This window comes from Stegodyphus dumicola, chromosome 3 (assembly GCF_044657685.1).
Source record: "Stegodyphus dumicola isolate Sdum_Otavi_A_Nest chromosome 3, ASM4465768v1".
NCBI classification, from domain to species: domain Eukaryota; kingdom Metazoa; phylum Arthropoda; class Arachnida; order Araneae; family Eresidae; genus Stegodyphus; species Stegodyphus dumicola.
In genome coordinates this window covers 94,440,672-94,464,923 of record NC_140770.1, presented here as the reverse complement: position 1 = coordinate 94,464,923, position 24,252 = coordinate 94,440,672, and the positions used below count along the sequence as shown (strand labels likewise).

The 24,252-nt window shown below is 35.6% G+C and overlaps 1 protein-coding gene across 4 annotated transcripts in view; it reads left to right on the top strand.

The window, feature by feature from the left end:
* LOC118203383 (sushi, von Willebrand factor type A, EGF and pentraxin domain-containing protein 1-like) overlaps positions 1 to 24,252 on the top strand; it is a 104,540-nt gene that overhangs the window by 60,983 nt on the left and 19,305 nt on the right. For all 4 annotated transcript variants that reach the window (XM_085813086.1, XM_085813084.1, XM_085813085.1 and 1 more), the window contains 4 exons: positions 990 to 1,151; positions 2,168 to 2,341; positions 4,580 to 4,692; positions 10,712 to 10,935. In XM_085813086.1, coding sequence (XP_085669212.1) covers positions 990 to 1,151; positions 2,168 to 2,341; positions 4,580 to 4,692; positions 10,712 to 10,935 — 673 coding nt within the window. The remainder of the gene's footprint in view (positions 1 to 989; positions 1,152 to 2,167; positions 2,342 to 4,579; positions 4,693 to 10,711; positions 10,936 to 24,252) is intronic.

Here is a 24,252-nt window from a genome sequence, read left to right as displayed (position 1 = left end):
TTTTGATTTACACATTTTTTATCTTACCATACATATATATATATATATATTCCCACCCTGTTACCCAGCTCGGTGAGCTTAATATTTTTATTCTTGTATGTTGGTATATTGTGCATTTTTTGCTTTAAAAGGGTTTGAATAAAGTTGTTCTTCTGTTCAAATACCAACGAACGGGTTGCTGTATGAGTGTCTTCGTAGTTTTTTCTGTTTTTAACGCGAATAAGAGCCAGTTTTTCTTAGCAAACTCTCCACGAAGGCATCCGTGTCCTTAGGCAGATATCCCTTATATGCTGTGTAATAATCAAATAATCCAATCCAATCTATTTCACATTTTAAAATTTAAAAAGCAGCATTAATTAATAAACGGACTAGAAGACTAAAAGATGGTGGCACTGGCTATGATGCGCTGAGCCATTGAAGATTCGATACGGGGAGTTGGAGACCTTTTTAATAGAAAAGTAAGCTAAGTAATATATTAATATTTTATCGTTGTTTGTATTTAATATTGGAAGTCACGGCATGTTGTCTGTTTTAGCTGATGTGAAAGACTTGAAATAAAGGAATATGCTACAAGTTTTTCTTGCCTTATAGTTATTCGCAGTTATAACTTCTCTGTAAACCTGTGCGTTCTTTCCCAATGAAATGTCTAACCTTTCTAAAGTCTTTGCAAAAAAAAAAAAAAAAAAAAAAAAAATAAAAATAAAAAAAAAAAAAATAAATAAATATAAATGATATTTTTCTTTTCAACTATTCCCGTAAAAACGAAAACTCTTGTCAGGATTCTTTCGTCAAAGAAAGAGGTTCCACTTCAGATCTTTTGCAAAAGGAAAATAACATGAATCGAGCTTTTGTTAAGCGAGAATGCATGTAATAAAGCTGTGTGCATTTGCTGCTTAAAATTTCAGCGTGTCATTAAACGTTTTTAACATATATGCTACAATACTTATTTTTAAAAGTGCATTTGGTAAATAATTTATCTTCCATTTTAGATTCCTGTGAGCCTGGATTCTTTTCCGAGAGCGGTCTATATCCATGCCGTTTGTGCCCAAAGGGTTTCTATCAACCTTCTTTCGGCCAGATGGAATGTCTCGAATGTCCAAGTAATTTATCCACGATTTATGAAGGAGCAAAAGAGATATCAGATTGTTTAGGTATTACTATTTAAATAACGTATTTACTAATTAATGATAATGATGCAAAATATTGATTATCTGGAATATAAGATTTTAACGAATAAACTTTCACCACCATTCTATAACAATTAGGATTAAAAATGTAGCAAGTTCGGGATACTTTTTTTGTGTTAGTTAATAGTATTGGTAACATGTTGTAGAGTCATTAGGTTAATTGGAAGCAGGAAAGATGAAAAATTACAATCGCCTTCGCCGGGAATCGAACCACGGACCTCTGGAATACCGGCTCAGCGTGCTACCGTTACACCACGAAGGCACGCTAGGGAAGTGGGAGAAATACCTTATATACTGCCCTTTCTAAAGGGCGACTAGGGTTTTAGGGGACCTAGTCGCCAAATCCTGGGTGCGGAGAATCATCATCCACAACCCTTTTAGTTCGGGCGCCACTTGTAGAGTCATTAAGTTAATTGGAAGCAGGAAAGATGAAAAATTAACAATCGCCTTCGCCGGGAATCGAACCACGGACCTCTGCATTACCGGCTCAGCGTGCTACCATTACACCACGAAGGCATGCTAGGGAAGTGGGAGAAATACCTTATTATATGATAAAACTATGATTATTTATTTAATGTTCAAATAAGGTAACTGCTTGTCATTAAAGTTATACTGAATTGTAAAGAACTCTTTATTACGAGACTTTTATATGCTGAAAAGACAGAGAGTGTACTCTTTTTCTGACTTGGTGCACCTGCCAGTCAACGTAAAATTACGCTGGAGTGACGACATTATCCCTTGAAGAACTATTTCATAACTGTGGAACAATTTAAAGTTTGAGCTCCAGTATCAGTTTATTCAAATATCAACTTATCCTTTATATTTATACTCATATTTTCGTGAACAACTTACTGAACAATGATTAGAAACAAGCAACTTTCTATTTTTGTTTTTGTAAATACTATTTATAATTTATTTTAAATTGGAAAGAAGTCGAAGAAATTTGTAATATTTTAGACTGTTTTGCTTTTATGTTATAGATTTAGATCCATGCTTGAATGAAACTTTCTGCTTCAATGGTGGTAGCTGCGTTCGCTCAGGCCGTGAAGGTTACTGCGACTGCAAAAGGGGATTCGAAGGGGAAAGATGCGAAAATGATATCAATGAATGTAACCAGAACCCTTGTTATAATAATGGAAGGTGCATTAACACAGGCAAGTATACTATTTATTAGACATACTTTTAATTTCTATTAACCAAAACTGCAGCATTTGCAAACAATAATTTCACCACGTATAACAATTCGTAATTGTTTTTTATGCTACCGCTTAAGTGTGATGTTGTCTGATTTTCCCATACAAAATATTTTATATATGGATTATTTCTAAAATTTTCATTTATTTCGCTTAAAAAGTGATTATTTATTAATTTTTTCTAGTTATTAGGAAATTTGCTGCAATAAAGATGAATATTCTGTTAGTTGTTAACAAATTTATGAGAACATGCAGTGTAACAGATGAAAAAGTTCAAGCAGACCAATAATATTTAAGGATATTGCTCATCGCAGCCCAACTTCATTTAGCCGCTGTCTCAGTAGCTATTAAAAATATTACGTTTTACCTTTAATAAGCGTCCTTATCATATCCAAAAACAACCCAACAGTAATCATTGCAAAATACACAGCAAAGTTGAAAAAGTGAACAGAATCATCTGAGTTTACTGAACACTTTGCGCAGCATCTGCAGATGTTACTGGCCTATTTGAAAGCTTTTCATTTGTTGCACTGTCTGCTTTCATAAATTTATCAAGAAGGAATCACGTATTCACTTGCTAGAGAAAGGTTTCCGAATTCACCTTAAAATTCGGTTAGAACCGCTTCATATAATAATCGTCTAAAATGTACTAAAACAACAGCTTTTCATTTTTTAAAATCATTGTATAATCGGTTCATGATATCTAAACCAAAACTGAGATTTACTTTTTCAACGGTATGGATCACAACTCCAAATGAGTGTAATACATCAAAGTGTAATACATAAAAAAATTTCAGAATTCAATAACATTGCAGAACGCACAACTTCAGATCACATCAGTGTGGTTCGATCACATCAGTGTGCGAAATGGCAAAAAGCGTTTTTGAATTTTGAGATTTCATCCCTTAATATTAGTTGCCTAATGAACACGTAAATCTCTCTCCCGTTGTGATAAAATGTCACAAGAAAAGTAATTGATGTATAGTTTTAGATATTAATATAATTAATCTTTATGCCAGATTACAGCAAATTTAACTTGCAAGTGAAGTTTAAATTGAGTAGCAGGATGAGAGATAACGAGGGTATGGGCTTAATAAATCGTGCAGATAAATTTAGGTCCATTTAGCAGAAACTTGTCAAATTAGCATCATTGGAATTGCAACCCCGGTTTCACGTGCTACGTGACTTACGTAAATTCGCAGCTATATAAATGCACATAACCCATGACATTCAAATTGAATCCTATCATTCAGTTCCTCCTTTCCCCGACCCCTTCTAGCATTCAAACAACAACCAAACGATTAATGAAATACTATGCAAATAATATATGCATGTGTGTACATGCAAGAATCATATAAGAAGATCAGTTTTGAAATGGCGCAGTTTAAAGCGATTTATTATAAGCAGTTACGATTTTTAGAATTCATAGGGGAAGTAATCAAATTCAAAAAAAGAGTTAAGTTAATTAAAATCAGCATTTTTTCTTACCTACTTTTTATCGTACATAAAAAAAGTTGAGCGGCAGGAGATCCGCTCAACTTTTTTTTTTTTTTTTTAAAGAGAAAAAATGTTAAAGACAGTGAAAATGAAAAGAAAACACAGAAAACGTACAGTTCAAATGGTTATCAGTTGCATATTAACTTAGTTTACTACATTATAAGGTATTTTTTCCACCTTCTTAGCATGCCTTCGTAGTGTAGTGGTTTGCACGCAAGAGCGTAAAAAACCTTAGCAAATCCTTTTATGCGATAATTAAAATCTGAAATCTTTCTGCTTTCTTTTTTTAAATGGTTAACTCAGACATAATAAATCTGCTCTTGGTGTGAATCACTCAGCAGACATATATATATAACAGGAATGATGCTTAGAATTATTATAATTGTTATAATGTTACATGTTAGATCCCATTATCTGAGAGAAATGAATAAGGAATACATTAAATGTGCCATTTATTTTTGGTTGTAAAGTATATATTGTAGCTAAATGCACATGCTGAGATATGTATAATACCGGTACAGTTCTTCTGTTCTATATAGTTATAAACTATGATAGATTACATATATATTATTTAAAATAACTTTAAAATAATATCTCATACAGTATAAGCTACATATAACATTCAATATTTATTTCTTAATCTATAAAATATCATGTTGTGAAGTTCTCATTGACATTTTTTGCTTGTATGAATTGTTACAGAAGGACATTTCTTCTGCAATTGCACTGAGGGATTTTCCGGGGATTTCTGCAATATAGAAATTGATGAATGCGAATCTTCGCCCTGTTTGAATAATGGAACATGTATAGATAAGGTATTTTTAAAAGTTTAATAAGAAAAAATATTCGAATATGTGAATTTTTAATGTATTATAAATCGGTTAATCAGAATATCGCTTTCTTTAGCTATCCTTACGGAACTTGAATTAAAAATTTCATTTGTTTGAAAAAAAATTTATAAAAAGAAAAATCCCAAATTCGATGAAATGCCCACAGCCTTTTTTTCGTATGACAACATTTTGTTTGCCTAAAACCTGCAATGTTCTTTAGGAAAGTCTTCACTTCTGGTATCAGACTATTTCAAGGCAAATGAATTTCGCGATAGTCATGCATCAACAGTTAGGACTCACAACCACGTTCATAACATTGACTCAATTGCGAAGTTCCAAGTTCCTCTTTAAGCCGCGATTAGCACGCAGTAATTACGTGCTGCGTTCCGGCTATCTTGATTTAAATGCTACTAAGAGCGCTGCAGGTGGGAAATGCTTGAGCTGGGCGGTGCAGGAAGCTGAGATGTAGAAAGGGGTGTGACCAAAGTCACGTGAGCTCTGAGATGACATCTGATTGGTGTTGAAGTATTCGTCGAAAAGTAACATATATATAATACAAGAAAAATATAAAATAAAATGCAGAATAAATAATTGAAAAACAATATTCTAGGTTAAATATAGATTATATACATATGTACATAGTTTCAGGAGAGCTTAATTGCAAGAAAAATACGTCTGAATAGCGGTGTGCACAGGTCACGTGGATGCCACCATCCCAAGTGCTGGCTCTGATGAATGCTGCTTCGTTTTGGACTTAGAGTTCCAATAGTCACTAAATGAAATAGATAGCAATTACGTAGGAAAGTTCTGAATTCTATTCAGGATAAAAGCAGCAAAAGGACGGAGATGTCCGTCTTCGTCTAAGATTCCATAATGAGATAGATTATATAAATTCAGATGGTCACAGTCTTTAGCTTTCCTGGAGAACTTGTCATTTGTTTTGCGTAAGAAAGTATCTAGTGGCTCGATTTTGAAGTCCCTGTGGAGTACTTCGTTCCGCACAAAGTAATGAGCACTAGTTATCAGCCTTAGAAAACGATTTTGCACAACCTGAAGCTTGTTTTAGTCACAGTAGTCCAGGCTGGTGAGGCATACGTCATGATAGGACGAATAGCTGAGAGATAGATTAATCTCGTTTTGGAAAAATCAAGTTTTGAAAAGAGTCCTAACATAGGATATAAGCATTTCATTAGACAGATGGCTGTATGTCTCACATTATTAATGTGGTTAGTCCATGTCATTTTACTATTCAAGGTAACTTCTAAGTACTTAGCATGTTTCACAACAGGTATGGGTTCATTAAACAATGGGAGTTGCCTTTTGAGGTTCTTTTTATTTTTATTTTTTCTGATGATGAGTAGTTGAGACTTGGATGCATTAATTTGTACTTTCCACTTTTTGGACCAGTCTTCTATGAAAGGGATGCGGTCTTGGAGTCTTTTAACTGCATGATTCACATTTGCAGATTTCACCGCCAAAGCAGTGTCGTCTGCGTAACAAGCTAAAATTGAGTTAATGCTATAGAGTACAGAAGGGAAGTCTGCAGCATAGAAGAGATAGAAAATTGGACCTAAAACACTCCCTTGAGGAATTCCACTGTGAATTGGGCGTTCTGAAGAGAAGGCACCGTGAACAGAAACTACGAATTTTCTGCTGGTCATAAACCAATTGCGAAGACCAGTCACGTCCTTTTTTAACGCACATCCGTGCATGAGAAATAGGCCGGCAACAAATCAGTGTGTGCATTAACAAGATGAGATTATATTGGCACCAGGAATGCATTTTCGGCTTGTGAAACGATATGTGATTTCTGTGCAGTCGATCTCGGTTGAATCTTAAAACATTGAGAAAAAACTACAAGGTCAGGTCGCAAACTTGGTGCAGTTATCACCTTCACTGTAAGTTGGCACCGAAAGGCAGTGCCATCTAATTATCGAGCAAAGGTTAGGCATCATAGTGATATATGCTTAATTCGAATAATCCAAATTACAGAGCTCAAGAAAGATGCTTGTAATAAATAATATCATGAATCTGCTTTAAATGAGTACAATTGTAATAAAAATAGAAATTATTTTTATACTTCAAAAAACAACTTCAATACAAGGTCTAACTTTAACTTGTTAGTTTAAACTGTATTGCTTAATATTTTGCCCGCCGATCTATTGAGACTATAGGGTAAGTCAACACATTTTCACCGAAACTTAACAGCTCTTCCGTGAAGATCAAACATTCAAACAAAACAGAATTTTTTATAACAATCAACTTGATTTGGATGTGCACACCTGGAACTGTTCTGCAATGGACTGTCAGATAAATTTCGAAATTACCGCCTATCAGCCGAAGATTACTTAACTAAATTTGGCAGCGAGGATATAGGAGAACGTAACACACACCAATTTCTCTTCAAGTGCAAGATAAAAATATAAAATCAGTGAATATGCGATATTCGTGTATACATTCCTAATTTTTAGTTGCGAATACCTGGCTAGGAACATTCTACTAATTTTTATATTGTACACTGGTTTGCAAAACTTAAGCAACAGCTGTTCCTTTTGCCATAACTCCAGGAGAAATTATCTGAGAGACAGCATTTTATATTTAAACGATGACGAAAGCATAGTTGCGCGGAAATAAATACAATGCCTACAGTATGGAATCAGACAAAAACAGGCTTCATTGAACTCATAGTATCGTTACACATGACTGTCTGTACAAGACGAAAACCAACAAGCACATGTTACTTAGTATGGGATATGCCCTCCCCTTACTGCAATGGTTGCATCGCACCGTCTCTCCATACTCAGCAACAGATTGTCCAGCAGATCATGAGGTAAGAGTTCCCATTCCACAATCAGCATCGATTTCAGTTGTTGGTTGTTCCCCGGAGGATGTAATCGTGCCGCAAGGCGTCTCCCCAAAGCATCCTACACGTCTTCTATGGGATTTAAATCAGAGGAGTACGCTGGCCAAGCCATTCGAGTGATATCTTCACTTTCCAGTAGTTTCCGAACAGCAGGAGTTCGGTGCATTGTCATCCATAAAAGCAAAGTCTGCTCCAATGGCCCCTCGGAACAGATGCACATGGGGAAGGATCACCTGCTGACAATAGCGATCTCCGGTTACAGAACCTCTGTCGAAAACAGGGAGCTCTGTCCTCCAGTGCAGCATAATGCCTCTCCAGAATAGATCTCTAGGACCGCCGTAACGGTCTCTTTCCGTGATGTTACTGGGATGAAATCGTGTCCTGACCTCTCTCCAAATCAAATGGCGTTGAGAATCGCTTGTGGCACTAAAACACTCTCATCCGTAAGGAGGACACGACTCCATTGATGAGATGTGTAGTTTTTGTGCTCCTTGCACCTCTCTAAACAGTGACGCCGATGGCTAACTTTCAAAGGAATGCAGAGTTCAGAACGGCGAGCGAATAGGTCTGGACACAGTAAATCGGGGCACCTGTAGCCCCGTTGCTGAGCTGTGGCGCTTGCTGAATGGTTTTGGGGTCTTTTCGCCTGTAGGACAATATATCGGCCATCCACTGCAGTTGTTTTCCTGAAACAGCCACCACCAACCTTTCTAACTGCTGTACCTATGGTTTAGAAGGCTTCCCAAGGAGGCGAAACGACACTTTTGTTGATTCCGTACTCTTCAGCCACACAAGTCACACTACGCCCTCCTCCAGCTTTCCGATCATTCTTGCACGTGTGCAGTCATCCAGGTGATTTCTTCTAGCCATATTTCACGAAAGAACTCACTTGCACTTGCAGCGAATGTCTTTAATTGCGACCCCGTCCTTCCTTTTATTGTAGTCTTGAGCGCGCCGACCGCACGAGTTTTGCGTTACGCTCACGTCGCCTGTGACGTTTTGTTCCTGACATTTGCATACGCATGACCTTTCTACTGAATTGCGTGTTCATTGTACTGATCGCAATAACCTCTTTTCTGCAATTTCATGGCTTAAATTTACATTGTTGCTTAAGTTTTGCACACCAGTGCAAATGCAACCTTGCGCTAATTGCCATAAAACTGAAACATTCCGCTTTATTGCGCTATTTAATAAAATAAATTTCAGTAAAATGTTTTTCTAATAAAATACCCGTAAATTATATATCTTAATAATTTTTTTTTTAGAATTTTTAAAATCAGTTATAAGGTATTTCTCCCACTTCCCTAGCGTGCCTTCGTGGTGTAACGGTAGCACGTTGGGCCGGTATTCCAGAGATCCGTGGTTCGATTCCCGGCGAAGGAAGTTGCATATTTTTCATCTTTTCTGCTTCCAATTATCCTAATGTCTCTACACAGTTATTATCATAAAATTGCAATTTTTTCTTCAATAAAACCAAGTTTCTCTATAACTTGAAACGACACAACTTGTAAAAATAATGGAAAACATAGCTCAAAATATTAACAAAATTAGAGAAGTAAATGAAAAAACATTACTGAATGCATTTCGGTGATATTAACCGCACTTTGGCTATTAACAAAGTTTTTCATTTCATTTTCTGATTGCTAAAAATGGAATTACAATAAATACTTCCAAAATGTATTCTATGCTATTTTTATTTATTTCTCAACCACTTTTCTAATATTTTATATTTTATTCTAACCATTTGTAGTGAAATTATACAGGGTTGTAAAAACATCAGGTAATTTTTGGAAGCAGAATATATAAAAAATTACCAACGCGTTCGCCGGGAATCGAACCACGGACCTCTGGAATATGCGCCCAGTGTGCAGACCACAACACTACGAAGGCACGCCAAGAAGGTGGGAGAAATACCTTACATACTCTCCCTTTCAAATGGCGACTGGGGTTTCTAGAGAACCCAATCGCCAAATCCTGGGTGTGGAGAGTCATCATCCACCATCCTTTTAGTTCGGGCGCCACTTGTAAACATTAGTAATTTTTGGAAGCAAAAGAGATGTAAAATTAGCAACGCCTTCGCCGAGAATCGAACCACGGACCTCTGGAATACGCGCCCAGTGTGAAGACCACCACACCACGAAGGCACGCCAAGAAGGTGGGAGAAATGCCTTATAGGGTGCCTCAAAAGGTCGTTGCAAACTTGCTGCTGGTCTGTACTGTGACAAACAAGATTTACAAAGGAACATGTGTCCGAAAATGTCAACTGCAACCACTAGAGGGCAATGTTCGCAGGTTCATGGGAAAGTAGAATCAATAGAGATCAAATTTAGAGTGCCCCATGCAGCACGTACACTACACATTTACAAACAGCCATGCCTTCTCGAACCCGGGCCATTCGAACCCGGGCCCTTCGGCACTGCACTTAGAAGCTAACCACTATACCGGTGGGACGGCTGATTGGTAGCGAAAAATTAAAATTGACGAAATTTTTTTTTCCTAAAGGGCAATGAAAGTTAGAAAATAGTGTATTATCTGGAGTAACAAATAAAAACTATTAATCATGCTATGTTTAGAACTTTTCAAAAGGTTAATAGTTAAAACATTAAACCCAGATGATTAATGAGTGCCGAACATATGTCTTATTCTGTCTGCCATCATGTGACTCAAACCGCTGTTAATTAATTTTTCTCAAATTCAAAATAATATTTCTAATAGTCCCATAATGCCAAGAACTACCATGATGTGTCTTTCGAGACCTTATTAATTACAAGCAAAGGAAAAAAGTAAATTCTGAATCCAAGTAAATTGAAATGCAAAAATTACAAAAACATAATTTTCATAAAGATAAAAAATCTAGAATTTTTAAACACTAACTCCTTGAAAAGTTCTATTTGAAGCCTCAAGTATAGGGGGATTAATAGTCTTTATCTGTTATCCTACATTTTTTCTAACTTGAAGTGCCCTTTAGAAAAAAAAGATTTTTCTTTCCCTCCGTCTAATTTTTTCACTACCAGTTAACATGAGACAATTTTACTGCCTAGAAAATTTTCCTCAGATAGGATAATCTTTTACAAAAATTTCTTTTTGTAGTAATTGCTTATATAATAATGTACGAATGAATCACATATTATTTCATTATAGGTAAATGGTTATCTCTGCGTGTGTCCTACAGGTTTTTTTGGAACTTCATGCGAAATAGAGCAAGAAATTTGCTTCCGAAATATTCCTTGTTTGAATGGCGGAGTATGCATCTTCCAACAAAACGGTACTGAATCTTACTGTGAATGTCAAGCCGGTTTCATGGGAATTGATTGCTCAATCAATATCAATGATTGTGAAAATGTTGTGTGCCAGAATAACGGGAGGTAAAATATTATTTTTCATGTATTAAAAATGTTTCAGCATTCTTAACAATCGAAATGGAAAGTACGTAGCTTGCACAAATTGCGACAATTATTAATTGTAACGTAAAAATAACACTGCTATCAGATGAGCATTCAAGAGAGATAAGAATTTTATTAAAGGGAGAAAACCCCCAAAAAGGCCCATGTTGGGATATAAAATATGCTTTTATTTGTTATATGTGTACCATATTTGTAAATAACAATTACGAGCTTTGAAAAAATATGTATTTTAAAAATTTATCTGACTAATTTAATTTTCCTGGATTTCTAACGCACTTTATAATATTTTGTTTAGTTTCGCTTTTTCCCCATTAATGTGCATTTTCATATTTAATTTATTTACCATCCTACTATTTGCGTATTTTTTTAAAAGTGACATGCACTATTTATTGTGACCGTGATTCAAATTTGCGATATTTTTTTTAATTGATGCTGTAGAGCAGGGATGGGCAGACTTTTTCAGGGTATGGGCTACTTCTAATTTTTTCAAGGTGTTGCTATCCACCTAGTTGCGTAAGTGTGGTGAGCTAAAAACTCAAGTCTACAATATTTATTATAACAATAATAAATACGGAATATGCACTTACCTACCTAAAAGAAACTTAGTCTTTTAAACCTGCGTTTAAAGCAAAACGTAAGATACACACATAGTAATAATAGCCACAAATATAATAATTTCAAATGATGTATTTCTTATCAAATAATTAAAAATACATTAAAAAATAAAGTATTTTCATCTAAATTCTTGTAATTATAGTCCGTATACTGTCCGCCAATCTTAAATATCTCGGTATATACATCTGATTACTAACTGCTAATTTTGCACTGGATTCTGAGACGGAAACGATATGTTGTTTTAAATATATTCATCGTTGAAAATGCAGATTCATACAGGTAGGTAGAGCGAGAGAACAATGTTAAATGAAATACTTTTTTTAACCCTTTGGCTACATTTAACGTATCAGTACGTCATGCACTTGTTTGGGCAAAGATGCACATGACGTTCTGATATGTCTTTGAAACTGAGGCGAGATTTAGCTAGTTCATTCTGGTTTATTTCAAAGTAATGTGTATCTGGTGCAACAGAACAAGTAATTTCAGTAGTTTGGTGAACCTTATGGTAAAATCTACTGTTTTTACTTGCCCACAAAATTAAACACGCTGCAAGTGTGTAGGGTTTATATTTATTTTAACTAACATTTATTTTAAGTTTAAACTATCTTTCCTGTCAAGCCTTTCTTTCCCCTGGAATTGCCAATGCCAGAGTATGTAAATTTTAGTAGAACGCGCAAGGATTCAAATTATCAGCGGAAGTATTCTGAGTTAAATAGAAAGGAACGAGTGCGAAATTGTGCTTTCTTACTTCACGAGCGTGGAGGTGGCTAGTTAGAAATTGAAGAACCACGCGTTTCGGCCTGAGTGCTTGCCTCGGCAGATTGTTAATCTTTCAACGTAATATTCAGAAGTTTGCTGAATTATCAGCGGTATCTTAGAACGCGGTGAGGTTAGTTACGTTTAGAGAGCCTCGTAGTTAGTCACTTGTTATTATCTCTTTTCAGTTTCTTATTTTTATTTTACCGCCGGGTCGGCGTAGCTTGTGAGCGTCAAGAGCACGCATTTGTAATTTCTAAAGTTGAATAAAAAGGGATTTAAACCCTTCTCAAGACTTTGTCTACTTTCCAGTTCTCAGCAGTCACCACTATTGTTGCGTGCAGGTTGGAAGCGCGCAACATTACAAGTGCAAAAAAAATTTCAAATAAATGTGTACCAAAAGGGTAAAATTAGGATACTTTACATCGTCTATTAGATTCCAAAAGTTATTCTTAGGTTCTGAACTACGTACTTTTAAAGTTTTGTCATTTTGAAGGAGAAAAACTTCCGTTTTCCTCAAAATATAAAGAGAATATATATTTTCAGTTCTCGTGCGCTTCCAGTCAAGGGACATGTATCGTCTTGACATTCATCGAATCATTTGCTTAAGTAAACACAGTCGCAGCGATTGTGAAAAGCCGATTCTCCAGTCTAGCTAGCGTCGTTGTACCATAAATATGTTTCTTGCAGTATGCGCGTCAATAGGTCTCAGTAAAAGCGGTCACACCCCAAATATCTTGGTGATCCACCGGTCGATTGCGATCGACTTAATGTCCACCCCTTGTGGAAAGTATAGTCAACCGATGAGCAAATCTATTGCTCTCATTTTGTCCATGTTACCTTACCTGTAATGAGAAAAATCTACTTTCATCTGTTCTTTTATTAAGCAGAAATGAAAGATTTATAGACATTTTCTAAGGCTTTACTAACTCACAAGTCCAACCAGTCGTAAAATTTCTTAGTTTGTTATTTCCTAATCATAACTAATTTGCATTGATTGAGTTCTGACAAAAGTGAACAATGGTGTAGGGCATGTCATAATTTATTTGCTTACGCCTGCTGGCTATCAATTTTTTAACATTTGATTATACCATTACTACACGAAAATTAAGATAGTTACGGACTGGAAATTGAGAACTTACCGATGCAAAAGTTTTCTCTGTTTTAAGAGTCTTAATAAGATACGTTAAATTAAGATAAAAAAACAACAACAACAACAAAAAACCACCCTTTTTAAATTTTGGGTGTACTCCAACTGCGCTGATGAAAATCCCCCCGCCTCGTCCTGCTATAGTCCAACTGCGCCGATCAAAATTTCTTTCCCCCGTTGCCTACAGGGTTACAATTTTATTTTTCGAAACCAACTGTAGCCAAGAGGAAAATAAAAATAAAGAAATATATTTTTTATAAATGAATAGTGGATTTGTTGCCAATCTAGAGAAACTAAGCTTCGGCAACAACAAAGATAACGCCTTCTTTTATTATTATTGCGAATTAAGTCATGCTTAATCCTTTCTGGAATTTATTCCAGGAAATAAGTGTTTAAAATTTACTTCGTAATTTTTAATACAGATATTTTGAGTTTTTATGTATTTTTGCCTTGTCGTGAAGTAAGAACTGAATTAATTGATGAGAAACACTGAATTGTATGTGAAAAATCGTTTCTTTTTTGTTTGTTTAATTTCTTTTATACATCACTTTAGATTTACTTTTGTTAATTGCTCTGTAACACAAAAGAAATTTTCAGAGGACTTTCGTAATACTCTTGCAGGCATTAAATTCATCTTTGTAACAACATGTGGGGCTACAAGGCATTCTTCATGAGCACAACTATTGGCTCTGACCTCTTTCACCCCTACAACCGGAAGTCAGAGTATATTACTTAAATAGCTAAATTTTCAATCAGTTCCAAACGATTCTTTGACTATCTTGGTGAAAAATATATTTGCTTCTGAATATTTGCTGAGAAAAATATTTAAAAACAGGTTAGCATGATAAATAAATAGCATAAAGAAAATGCTAAAGTATGAATAAAATAAATAAATAAGTATAAAATATTAAATCATGAAAACGATTTCTAGAGTAAATTTCTTAGGGGTTGAAATTTAAAAAATACAGTAGAAATGAGAAGAGAATTTAGATATCTTTCATATCATAAGTTTATTAAGCATTATATACCCTACACGGAGCACGCATTCCTTGAAACTGAAATACGGACATAGCGGCACAGAAAAATATTTTTTGAAAAGAACTATGTAGTAATGCATAAATGAAAGAAATTAAATAAAAACTATCAAAGAAAATATATAAGAATTATTACATCAAATACTCTCTTGACCGCAAATGATAGAATTTTGTTTTCTCGTTTATCTTTCAGCAAAGCTTATACAATTAAATAATCACTTTCATTCGCATAAAATTATAAACAAATGTAAATTATTATACAAAACGCATAAAGTAAACACTACAGTGTGAAAGGAAAATTCTGGAATAAAAATGTTAAAAATATTAGATGAGAAATAATCCATAATTTATTGATATTCATATACTAAACTCTATGCTTTTGGAAAAAGTTACACATAATTTGCACTGAAGTATCAATAACCGAAACCAAGTTAATTTCTTTCCTTACTTTTTCTTATCAGAGGGATTTGTAAAAAGATACGCTAAGGTGAAAAATTTTGCAGTATTTTTAAAGAATAAATTTTAAAAGTATTTTTACTTCATGAACTGAAATTTTTACTATACATTTTTACACAGTAAATAAGTACAAAAAAAGAAAGAGCTAGGGGATCAGTGGGACTAGAAACTCGGGTCGAACTACCAATGTTTAGTGACTTTTCCGCTTGATCATAAGACCTTTTGAAATTAGGCTGAACAATATATTAAAGAAAATAGAAGATACAGCACACGTAAGAACAAAAGTGGGCTGAATTAGAGATTTACATGTTTAATGAATAATTTAAACTTACCTGTATGCCATTATGAAATATTAGGAAGTAGCATAAAAGCATGAGTGAAGAAGGCAATGGCAATCTAAATCATTGTAATCTAAATGTATAACATTATCAGTATCTGCTATTAATTTCAATACTGCTGAAAGAATTATAAATGAATTATATTATAAATCGTATGAACTCGTTGCATTATAAATTACAACAGTTAGAAATATTATTAGCGTAATTTAGCGACCATCTTTGTTAACAAATAATTTCAAGTAACTAATTTTACAAATAATTCAGCCTGAAACTAGATTAGAAAATGAGCTACATGCTGAAGATTAAGCTTTGCCAAGGTGTTAGAAACATCCTCTATTAACTAGAGTTACGAAGCAAGAATTTGTAAAAATTATCATTTAATTATAAATTGGCATAAATACAATACAAATTATATAAATTTTACATACATGAAAACTTGAGTACAGTGCAACAATATGTGAAAAAGGAATGGATTAAAAGGGAGACTGAAAATCCCAGGATATGAATATAAGGGAGTTTGAATATTTTTTTTTTTTTTTGTGTTAATTATAAAAATTCTGATGACGCTCAATATTATCAATTTATTAATTAAATGTGTATTAGAAATTAAATGCATGCCAAAGTACATCAGGTGGACAACAGAATAAATATTTAAACGTTTCTAGTATTAAAATATGGAATTCGTAACAAAGTTAAATAACCTTAAAATAACTTCAATGATTAAAAATGGAAAGCTTAATACGGGAATATATTGCAATAATATTAGTGTGAATTTAGAACGACTTAAGAAGTCCAATATTTAGATTTAATAAAGATAATTTTTATAATTAAATTAGAACTGTTTACCTAAAATGGTAAATTTGAAACTTAAAACCATTCTGCTATCTAAGAAGATTTGTTAATATTTATCTAGACAAGAAACTTATTTAAGGTGAGCTACAAATCCGATATTTGATACTCTGATTATGTATCAGCTTTGTATGTCATTAATCTATTAATTTTACTATTCAAAACTAATATATATATCAGCGACTAAAATCTACAATTTGGAAAGTTTTTAATTCTTACAGAGAATAAAAAAGATCTGGCTTATCATTCTTTTAAGCATCATAAAACTTTAAAATGAGTGTAAAAGAAATTTATTTTTTAGCACACGCCAGACTTTAAATTAATATTTGTTTTAGTATTGATAAACGAAAATAAAAGCTTGCAGTCTCAATAGAATGTCCCATTAATGGCGATAAACGACTTTTTGTAGCACCCAATCTTCTTGGAAAGAAATGGGGGACAGGAAACGTCGCGCAGTTCGTGGATTAAAAAAGAGGGGGACGGGGATTTTCGATCAAATTTGGCGCAGTTCGTACCCTACCTTAAATTTTATATTACTCCCAAAGGGGCGGTTTTGTTTAACGTTTTGTGTCACCTTTATTTATGAAATATCGTGTTCTTCACTCTTAAACCATACAATTCAATTCAACAGCAATATCAGAAAATAATTTAAAAAGAGCATATCTTTAGAATTTCCGACAGATAGTGTCGGCGCAGGAGATAGAAATTTTTTTTTGTATGTTTGTACAGTTTTGCTATTGCTCACTGTAACCGTTGAGTTTGCTAATCAAAAACTCGTTAAAGTTTTACAAAGTTTGAAATAGATAGTAAAACAAATTCCAAATTCTGACTTCCAGATGCCCATATTTGAGTGGGGGATTACGTTATTCAAAATTTGGTGGGTCTAGGTAGCCTTGTTTTTTTCACAATGCTATAAACATGCATACATCCATGCAGATTCTTCATTAATTGATTTCTTTAAATGTAATGCAGGGCTCTAATATTTGGTGGCAGCAATTTGAAAAGTAAAACGCCATTTATAGTGAACCAGCGCAAAATGCCAAAACGAAGTTAATAGCCCTTCTGTGCAAATTGCCCCTTTGACAAAAACAAAACAAAACAAACAAACAAAAAAAAAAAAAAAAAAAAAAAAAAAAAAACACCCACTTTTATTATTATATTACATAGTCTAATATTTAATTAAATTAAAAATGTAAAACGAAATATTCAACAAAATTCTGTGTGTTTCTCGTATCTCCAGTATTCTTATAAAAGTGAAAGCATTCTTTAAATATCTGATATGCGTTATTAAATCATTCGAATTCTTGAAAGGTATAAGGAATCACGACATTATTGAAATAAAATATTTTAGAATTTTAAACTATACGTGTTCGTACATTCAATATATTACGTACAAAACTCCCTTTTGAAACTGCTTTCCATTCTGAAAATTTATTCTTCTGGCTTCAAATTTAGCCTAGCTTTACAACTGTTTCGTTTTTTGAAACTTTACCCCTAGTATAAACTTTGTTATGCGGTAACTAACAATGCCAATGATTATAAGCTACAGAGTGCCTATGGTTCAAAACCATGTACCTCCACATCAGAAAAATATCTAAGTAGTGAGCAGAAATAGGAAAATTGTCTAATTGGTTATCATGATGCACACTAGAGGGAGCTACATTAGCTCGAAAAAGTTTAGGGATAGGAAAAATCAAGTTTTGATTTTTTTGGAAGTTTTATGATTTTAAACTTTTTTGTATTTTTTAATTTTATGTATTTTTTTTTTTTTAATTTTATAATACATAGATACAAAAAGCGGAAAGGAAAGATTTTACAGATTAATAAGCTCATTGGCATATGGCACTAATCATAGCGAAGTAAAGATTAAATTTTCACGATGAAATATCCAGGGCAACGGGCATGATGTGATTAAATAGTGAACAGATTGATAAGGATGCAGAGGTCGTCACTTTTCAGTAATACTGGACTAGGAGAATGGTAGAGCAATTACATGGCTAAGTACGTCCTTCATGGGCCGGGCGCTGGAACTGAGAGCGAGGTCTTTTCTACGAGCTGCAAATAGCATGATCGTACGCCGGTAACTGTTGAAGTGGACGGTTATCAGTCTGTTCAATTTTGAGGAATGAATTTTGACTAAGTTTTTTAATAACAACGTCTATGGGTTTAATGTTAAGATCCGAGTGAATCACATCAGTACGGACATAATAGGCTGCATTAAGGACTAAACGCAGGGTCTTACTTTGGAAGCTTTGAAGTTTTTTTATGTGTGTTTTTGCAGCTGTACCCCAGATGGTGCAAGCATACAAAAATATTGATCGAATGATGGAAGTATAGAGAAGAGCTTTGTTTTTTGATTGACAGAGACAGAGAGCTCTTTCGGCCTAGAAGGGAGTAAAGTTGGGTTTTGACGGTCTTCGCTTTATTGACTGTATAATCAATATGAAGACGCCAGATTAATTTGGAATCAAGTATCACTCCTAGATACTTTTATGAATTTGACCAGGGGACAAAGTCATCGAAGAACTTTATATTAATGGTAGGGTACGGGATTCGGGAGCGTGTGAATATCATGGCAGCACATTTAGCGACGTTAATTTTGGTTTTCCAAGTAATGAGCCAGTGCTCAAGTCTATGGAGATAACTTTTGTACCAGAACATTCAAATGTTTGTGTTTTGTTAGGATGGCCGTGTCATCTGCATAGAGTGCTAGAGTAACACTGGGTGATTTTGGAATGTCGTTGATAAAGATGTTGAATATAGTCGGTCCAAGTAGACTACTTTGAGCTACGCCACTTAGGATTGGAAGGGGAGCCGAAATGATAGAATTAACTCGTACTGAGAAAGAACGATTAGTGAGATACGAGTTAATTATGTGAATAAGTTGAGCCGGAATACCAAGTCGCATGAGCTTGATAATAATACCCGTATGTCAAGTCCTATCAAATGCTTTGGCTATGTCAAGAAAAAGGGCGCCAATAAGCATTTTGCTTAGAAAACCTTTGTGAATGAACTCCACTGTCCTCAGAAGCTGGTGCATTGTGTAGTGTTTTGCTCGGAAACCAAATTGCTCGTCAATAAGGACTTTTTGGGTCCGGAGAAAATCATTCAGGCGTTTAAGTAGCACAAATTCGTAAATCTTTGATAACGAAGATAGTTGGCTGATAGGTCTATAATTTTGAGGATTTGAATGGCACTGGCCAGGTTTCGGAATAGGCACAATAAGTGCTCTCTTCCAGCTTTGAGGAAAATAGCAATGCAGTAACATATAATTTATGAGCCTTACTAAGAAAAATAGATAGCTGGTGGGTAGGTATTTAATCATGCGGTTAGAAATAGAGTTCAATCCAGGCGCTTTCTTAGGATTTAATTTAGCGATATATTCGCTAACTTCGTGCATGGTTGTATATAGTATGTCTCTCTGACATGAAGAGTTTAGAAATCTTTCAACATCTAGTTGGAAGGAATTTGCGGTATTAGCAAAAATCCCTTCATTATGTGGTGTGAATTGTATTTGGAGACTGTCAGCAATTAATTCAGCTTTCTCCGTGTCTGTATGAGCCACCACTGCGTCCTTAGCTAAGGACTGAATGTGAGATTTGTGTTTGCGAAGTCTGGCAGATGCACGCGAAAGACTGTTATCTGCGATCGTTAGGGACTGAATGTGATTAGAGTATCATGATTGATTGAACTGGTCACATGAAGCCTTGATCTCATTTTGGAGAGTACAAAGTTGTAATTTTAAGTCAGGACTTCTAATTCTTTGCCAAAGCCTTCGTACTTTATTCTTTTCGCGAATTTTGAGTTTGGTTTCAGCTGGAAGTTTATTAAAATTGGGCCGAAGGGTGGGTTTTGATACTTCTTTAAAAGTATCTGTTAGGATAGAAGTTAACTGATCAACAGCCTTGTTAATATCGTCACTGAATTTAATTTCGAGGGAGAGAAAACTTTTAAGTTAAGTTTATATCGAAAATTGTCCCCAATTTGTAGAGGCGAGTGCCGGAAAATTTTGAATTAAACAATCACAGTTAATGTCGATGAGTACGGGGTTGTGATCTGAGGATAGACAACTTTCCACAGTTACGTGATAGTCAAAAAGAATATTTCGAAAAAGAGCCAAATGAATATAAGAAGGAAATCCCCGTACATCGTATCGTGTGGGTGAATCCGGCAGTATAATTTTAAATTGGGCGCACTGAGCCCATTTTAGGAGGCCACGACCAACGGTTTTGGAATTTTTACAACGCCAAGCCTGGTGGTGACAGTTTAAATCACCAGCGATAATGATATTGGTTGATAAATTGAGCAGTTTGTTAAAATCCTCCACCGGAAATGTGTCTCTTGTTCTGGATAAAGGTGGAAGATAGGCAGAGATCAAAACTAAGGAGGGTGAATTTTGAATAAAAATTTCGATAATCGTCGCCTCGAGTCTGCTCAGATTCGGTGTGTCAATTCTGCGATGGGGAATATGATTTTTAATAAAAACACATGTACCACCATGATAAACGGCACGAGGATCCGGTGCTTGTTTGTCATTTTTATAAGTAAAATAATTTGCAAGCTTGGGAACTCTCCCTGGTTGGAGTCTGGTCTCTTGGACAAAGATAATGTCAAAGCCCTTCTCTTCGACGTAATCACGAAATTCGTGATATTTACACATAATGCCATTGGCATTCCAGGTACATAATTTTAAGTACTTCAAACCTTTCAAAGTATTGAATTTTAATGTGAGAGGGAATCAGAAAATTGTAGAGTAACATAGCTCTCAAAAATATAGTATGCAGCGTCAGCAACAGAGGGCGCCACTCGTAGCTGAGGCAAGGCATTTTTGACTGCTAAGAGTAATTTACTCTGGTCAATGCCAGGCTGATTAGAGATTTGAATTATTGCCAAAAGGATTTCGGTGCAAATTTGAGTCTGATAAGCTCCTTGGGGGACCGAATAATTTGGAATAGGAGGGAAGCAACCTTTTGAGTGCCCGTTAAGATATTGGAGTATGAGACTCCGAGACGAACTTTACTATCACTATTAAACTCTGCAGCCGGACGTGGGTTTGATTTAAGATTGTTGCTATTGTTGGGGAAAAGACAAACGGAGTGGGTGGATTGAGTCGTGGGTTTATTTAGGTGTTTCTTGGCTCCAGGAAAGCGTGGACACGAACGCCAGTTCGCGGCATGAGAACCTAGGCAGTTCGCGCACTTCATCGGTTCGCCGAAGGGCTTGGTGCGAACGAGCACATCGTACACAGCGTTGGGGTAAAGTACAAACTTCAAAGCTGTGGAAAAAACAATGTGAAGGGCCTTTCCTTTCTTTGAATCTTTCAATTTGGACGTCAGTGCCGAGAAGTTCCGTGATATTGAAGACTTCGTCAGCTTTCAGGCTATTGTAAATCTGGACATAGAAGAGAGGCATTGGAACTTACGTCTTCCATCGTTTGAGTTGAGTTATTTTGTGGATTTTAAACCCAGCAACTTCAGTCGCAGTTTGAACAACGTTGATGGGCGTTACAGGATTTTCATGATTAGCTTTTACATTTTCTAAGTTCTCAAATTTATTTGAGGTGTCAGGAGTTGAAATTGTAGGAGATTGAGTAGTAGAAGATCTTTTAGCAACAAGATGCTTAGGTGGGAGGACAAAGCCTTCCGAATCAGTAGCGCTAGGTCTTTTCTTATTATCCACTTTCGGTTTAGAATTACTAGCAGGGATAGGAGGTGCAGGTTTCTTGGGATTAGAGGTAACATCAGTTGTTTTATCGTTGAGTCTACTGCAAATCCACTTTCTGTTGCAAGAAGAGTAAACAAGTTAACCCCAAGGCTCGCACAAAGCATTTTCAAGGAATTCAAAAGTGTCTCACCTTCAGCACGCATCTGCTTTAGCATGGCGTCTTTGGTTTCAGCCGGATAATCATTTTTCTCGATCCATTGAATATCGAATTCTTGTTCAAGGATTCGGTTCTTCAAGGCGTAGATTTGGATGGTGTTGTTGGCGATTTGCCTTGGAGAAGTGGCAGGAGGAGCAGTCGTATCCATATCAGTGTTCGTAATTATTCGGAGAGGAGGTAGAAGAGATATATCCATAAGAGAGGTACTGCCAGCTGGCGGCGCCGTAATAGTGTTCGTAGTTGCTGTATTATTGAGCGGAGAGCTCTCTAGCGAGCGACCATCACTGTTCGCGTCCATGACGGGAATCAACGGTAACTACATGTCTATGCATATGTGTATGTCATAACACAATTAAGAGGCAATCGGCGTAGTGCGGCCTTTACCAATATATTATAAGTAGAGTGTCTTTAATAAGTTGAATACAGTAAGATGGAACGTACTTTTTGCACCTAGTGCAGAGTCTCTAGAAGAGAAGTAAACATGACCCCACGATGTGAGGATCTGCAGCTTGAGGATTAACGGTAACTACAAGAGTAGAATATCTTTTTATATATATAAGCGGCTAAAGTGTGTGTCGCCGATAGTTTATTGTTGCCACTCGGAAAAATGAGCGCGGAAATAAAACATAACACACTGCGCCTTTTCCGCAGTTTTTAATTAATATCTCGGCCGATTAAAGTCGTACGAAGATGAGAAGGGTATCGATGGATTCGGAGAATTTTTTGGAATCCGAGGATACGCGTCTCGAACTTCAATTCGGCGCCGTTCCATAGATATTCGAGAAAAAAGAATTTGGCACGTAGCCAAATCCCTCTAATAGGGAAAACCCGCGAAAGAAAGTGGAGAATGTAGGGAAAACGTAGGGGAAAATTAATTTTTAATTAATATCTTGGCTAATTAAAGTCCCAAGAAGATGCCAGTGGTCAAAATGGCGTGCCGCGGACCTGCGAAATTCAACAGTGTGCTTCGCTAAGCCCGGGAGGCAGCCGTTTCGGAGGAGATGATGTTACTTCACCCCATATGTATATATATGCGGCTTAAGTGTCTGTTTGTCGCCTATAGTTTATTGGTTGCTTGCGTAACTGTACTAGCCAATGGGGTGAAGTTGCCACGACACAGGGTTGCCGTTTCAATTGAGACGTAGACAATTTCCTGTAAAACTTGCCTTTGCTATGACCATTAATAAGTCTCAGGGCCAAACGCTTAAACGTGTTGGCATTTTTTACCTGAGCCTGCATTTGAACACGGTCAACTTTATGTTGCCTGTTCAAGAGTTCGTGAAAGAACGGACGTAAAATTAAAAATAATGGATGGTCCTCTGCAACGCGAGCTTAAAAATGATGGAAAAATCTAAACAAGAAATGTTGTGTACAAAGAGATCTTTGACATGTGAATTAACATTTCATTATTTAAATCACCTTTATTGATTGAACTAGCGGTGGCTCTTAAGAAATGTACCGCCAGTGGTTTCCTTCATTGCACTCTACTTTAAGCAATTAAGCAAGTAGAAGGGGGAAACCCCGTGGGGCAGTAAGCAAAGGGGCGTCCTCGCCGCCTGCGCTGGGTAGTTCAGTTTAAATTAGCAGACACGTTTGCGGAAATCATTTTAATTGCAATTTATTATATCTAGAACAGCGGTCATTTCGTATGACCGCCGGGCGTTCTAGTTTGCTTATATCACTTCAATCTGTGTTATGTTTGAATATATACACACCAATTAATTTTTGAGAAATCTAATTCTACAATTCTGTAGAATTAAAAGTAGTACTTTACTTACATTCAGTCCTGACTCCCTTCTGACCATCTTTCAGAATGTCGTTACACGTATAGTAAGATTTTCTATATATATATATAAATGGCTTAAGTGTTTGTCGCCGACAGTTTATTGGTTGCTTGCGTAACTGTAAATTGTTTGATTCCCTTTGCAGCGCAGTGCGTGACGAATGTTATGAGAAAGCTAAGCCGGAAAAATTAAAAACGCAAGAGCACGTGTATTTAACATTTAATAAATTAATTAAACATCTATATATAATAGAATTCGGAAATATGCAGCCGGCAAAAACCGGCAACGATGAAAAAACAAATAAAATGAAATAAATAAATATCTTTATTATATGTGGCTTAAGTGTCTGTTTGTCGCCGATAGTTTATTGGTTGCTTGCGTAACTGTACTAGACAATGGGGTGAAGTTGCCACGA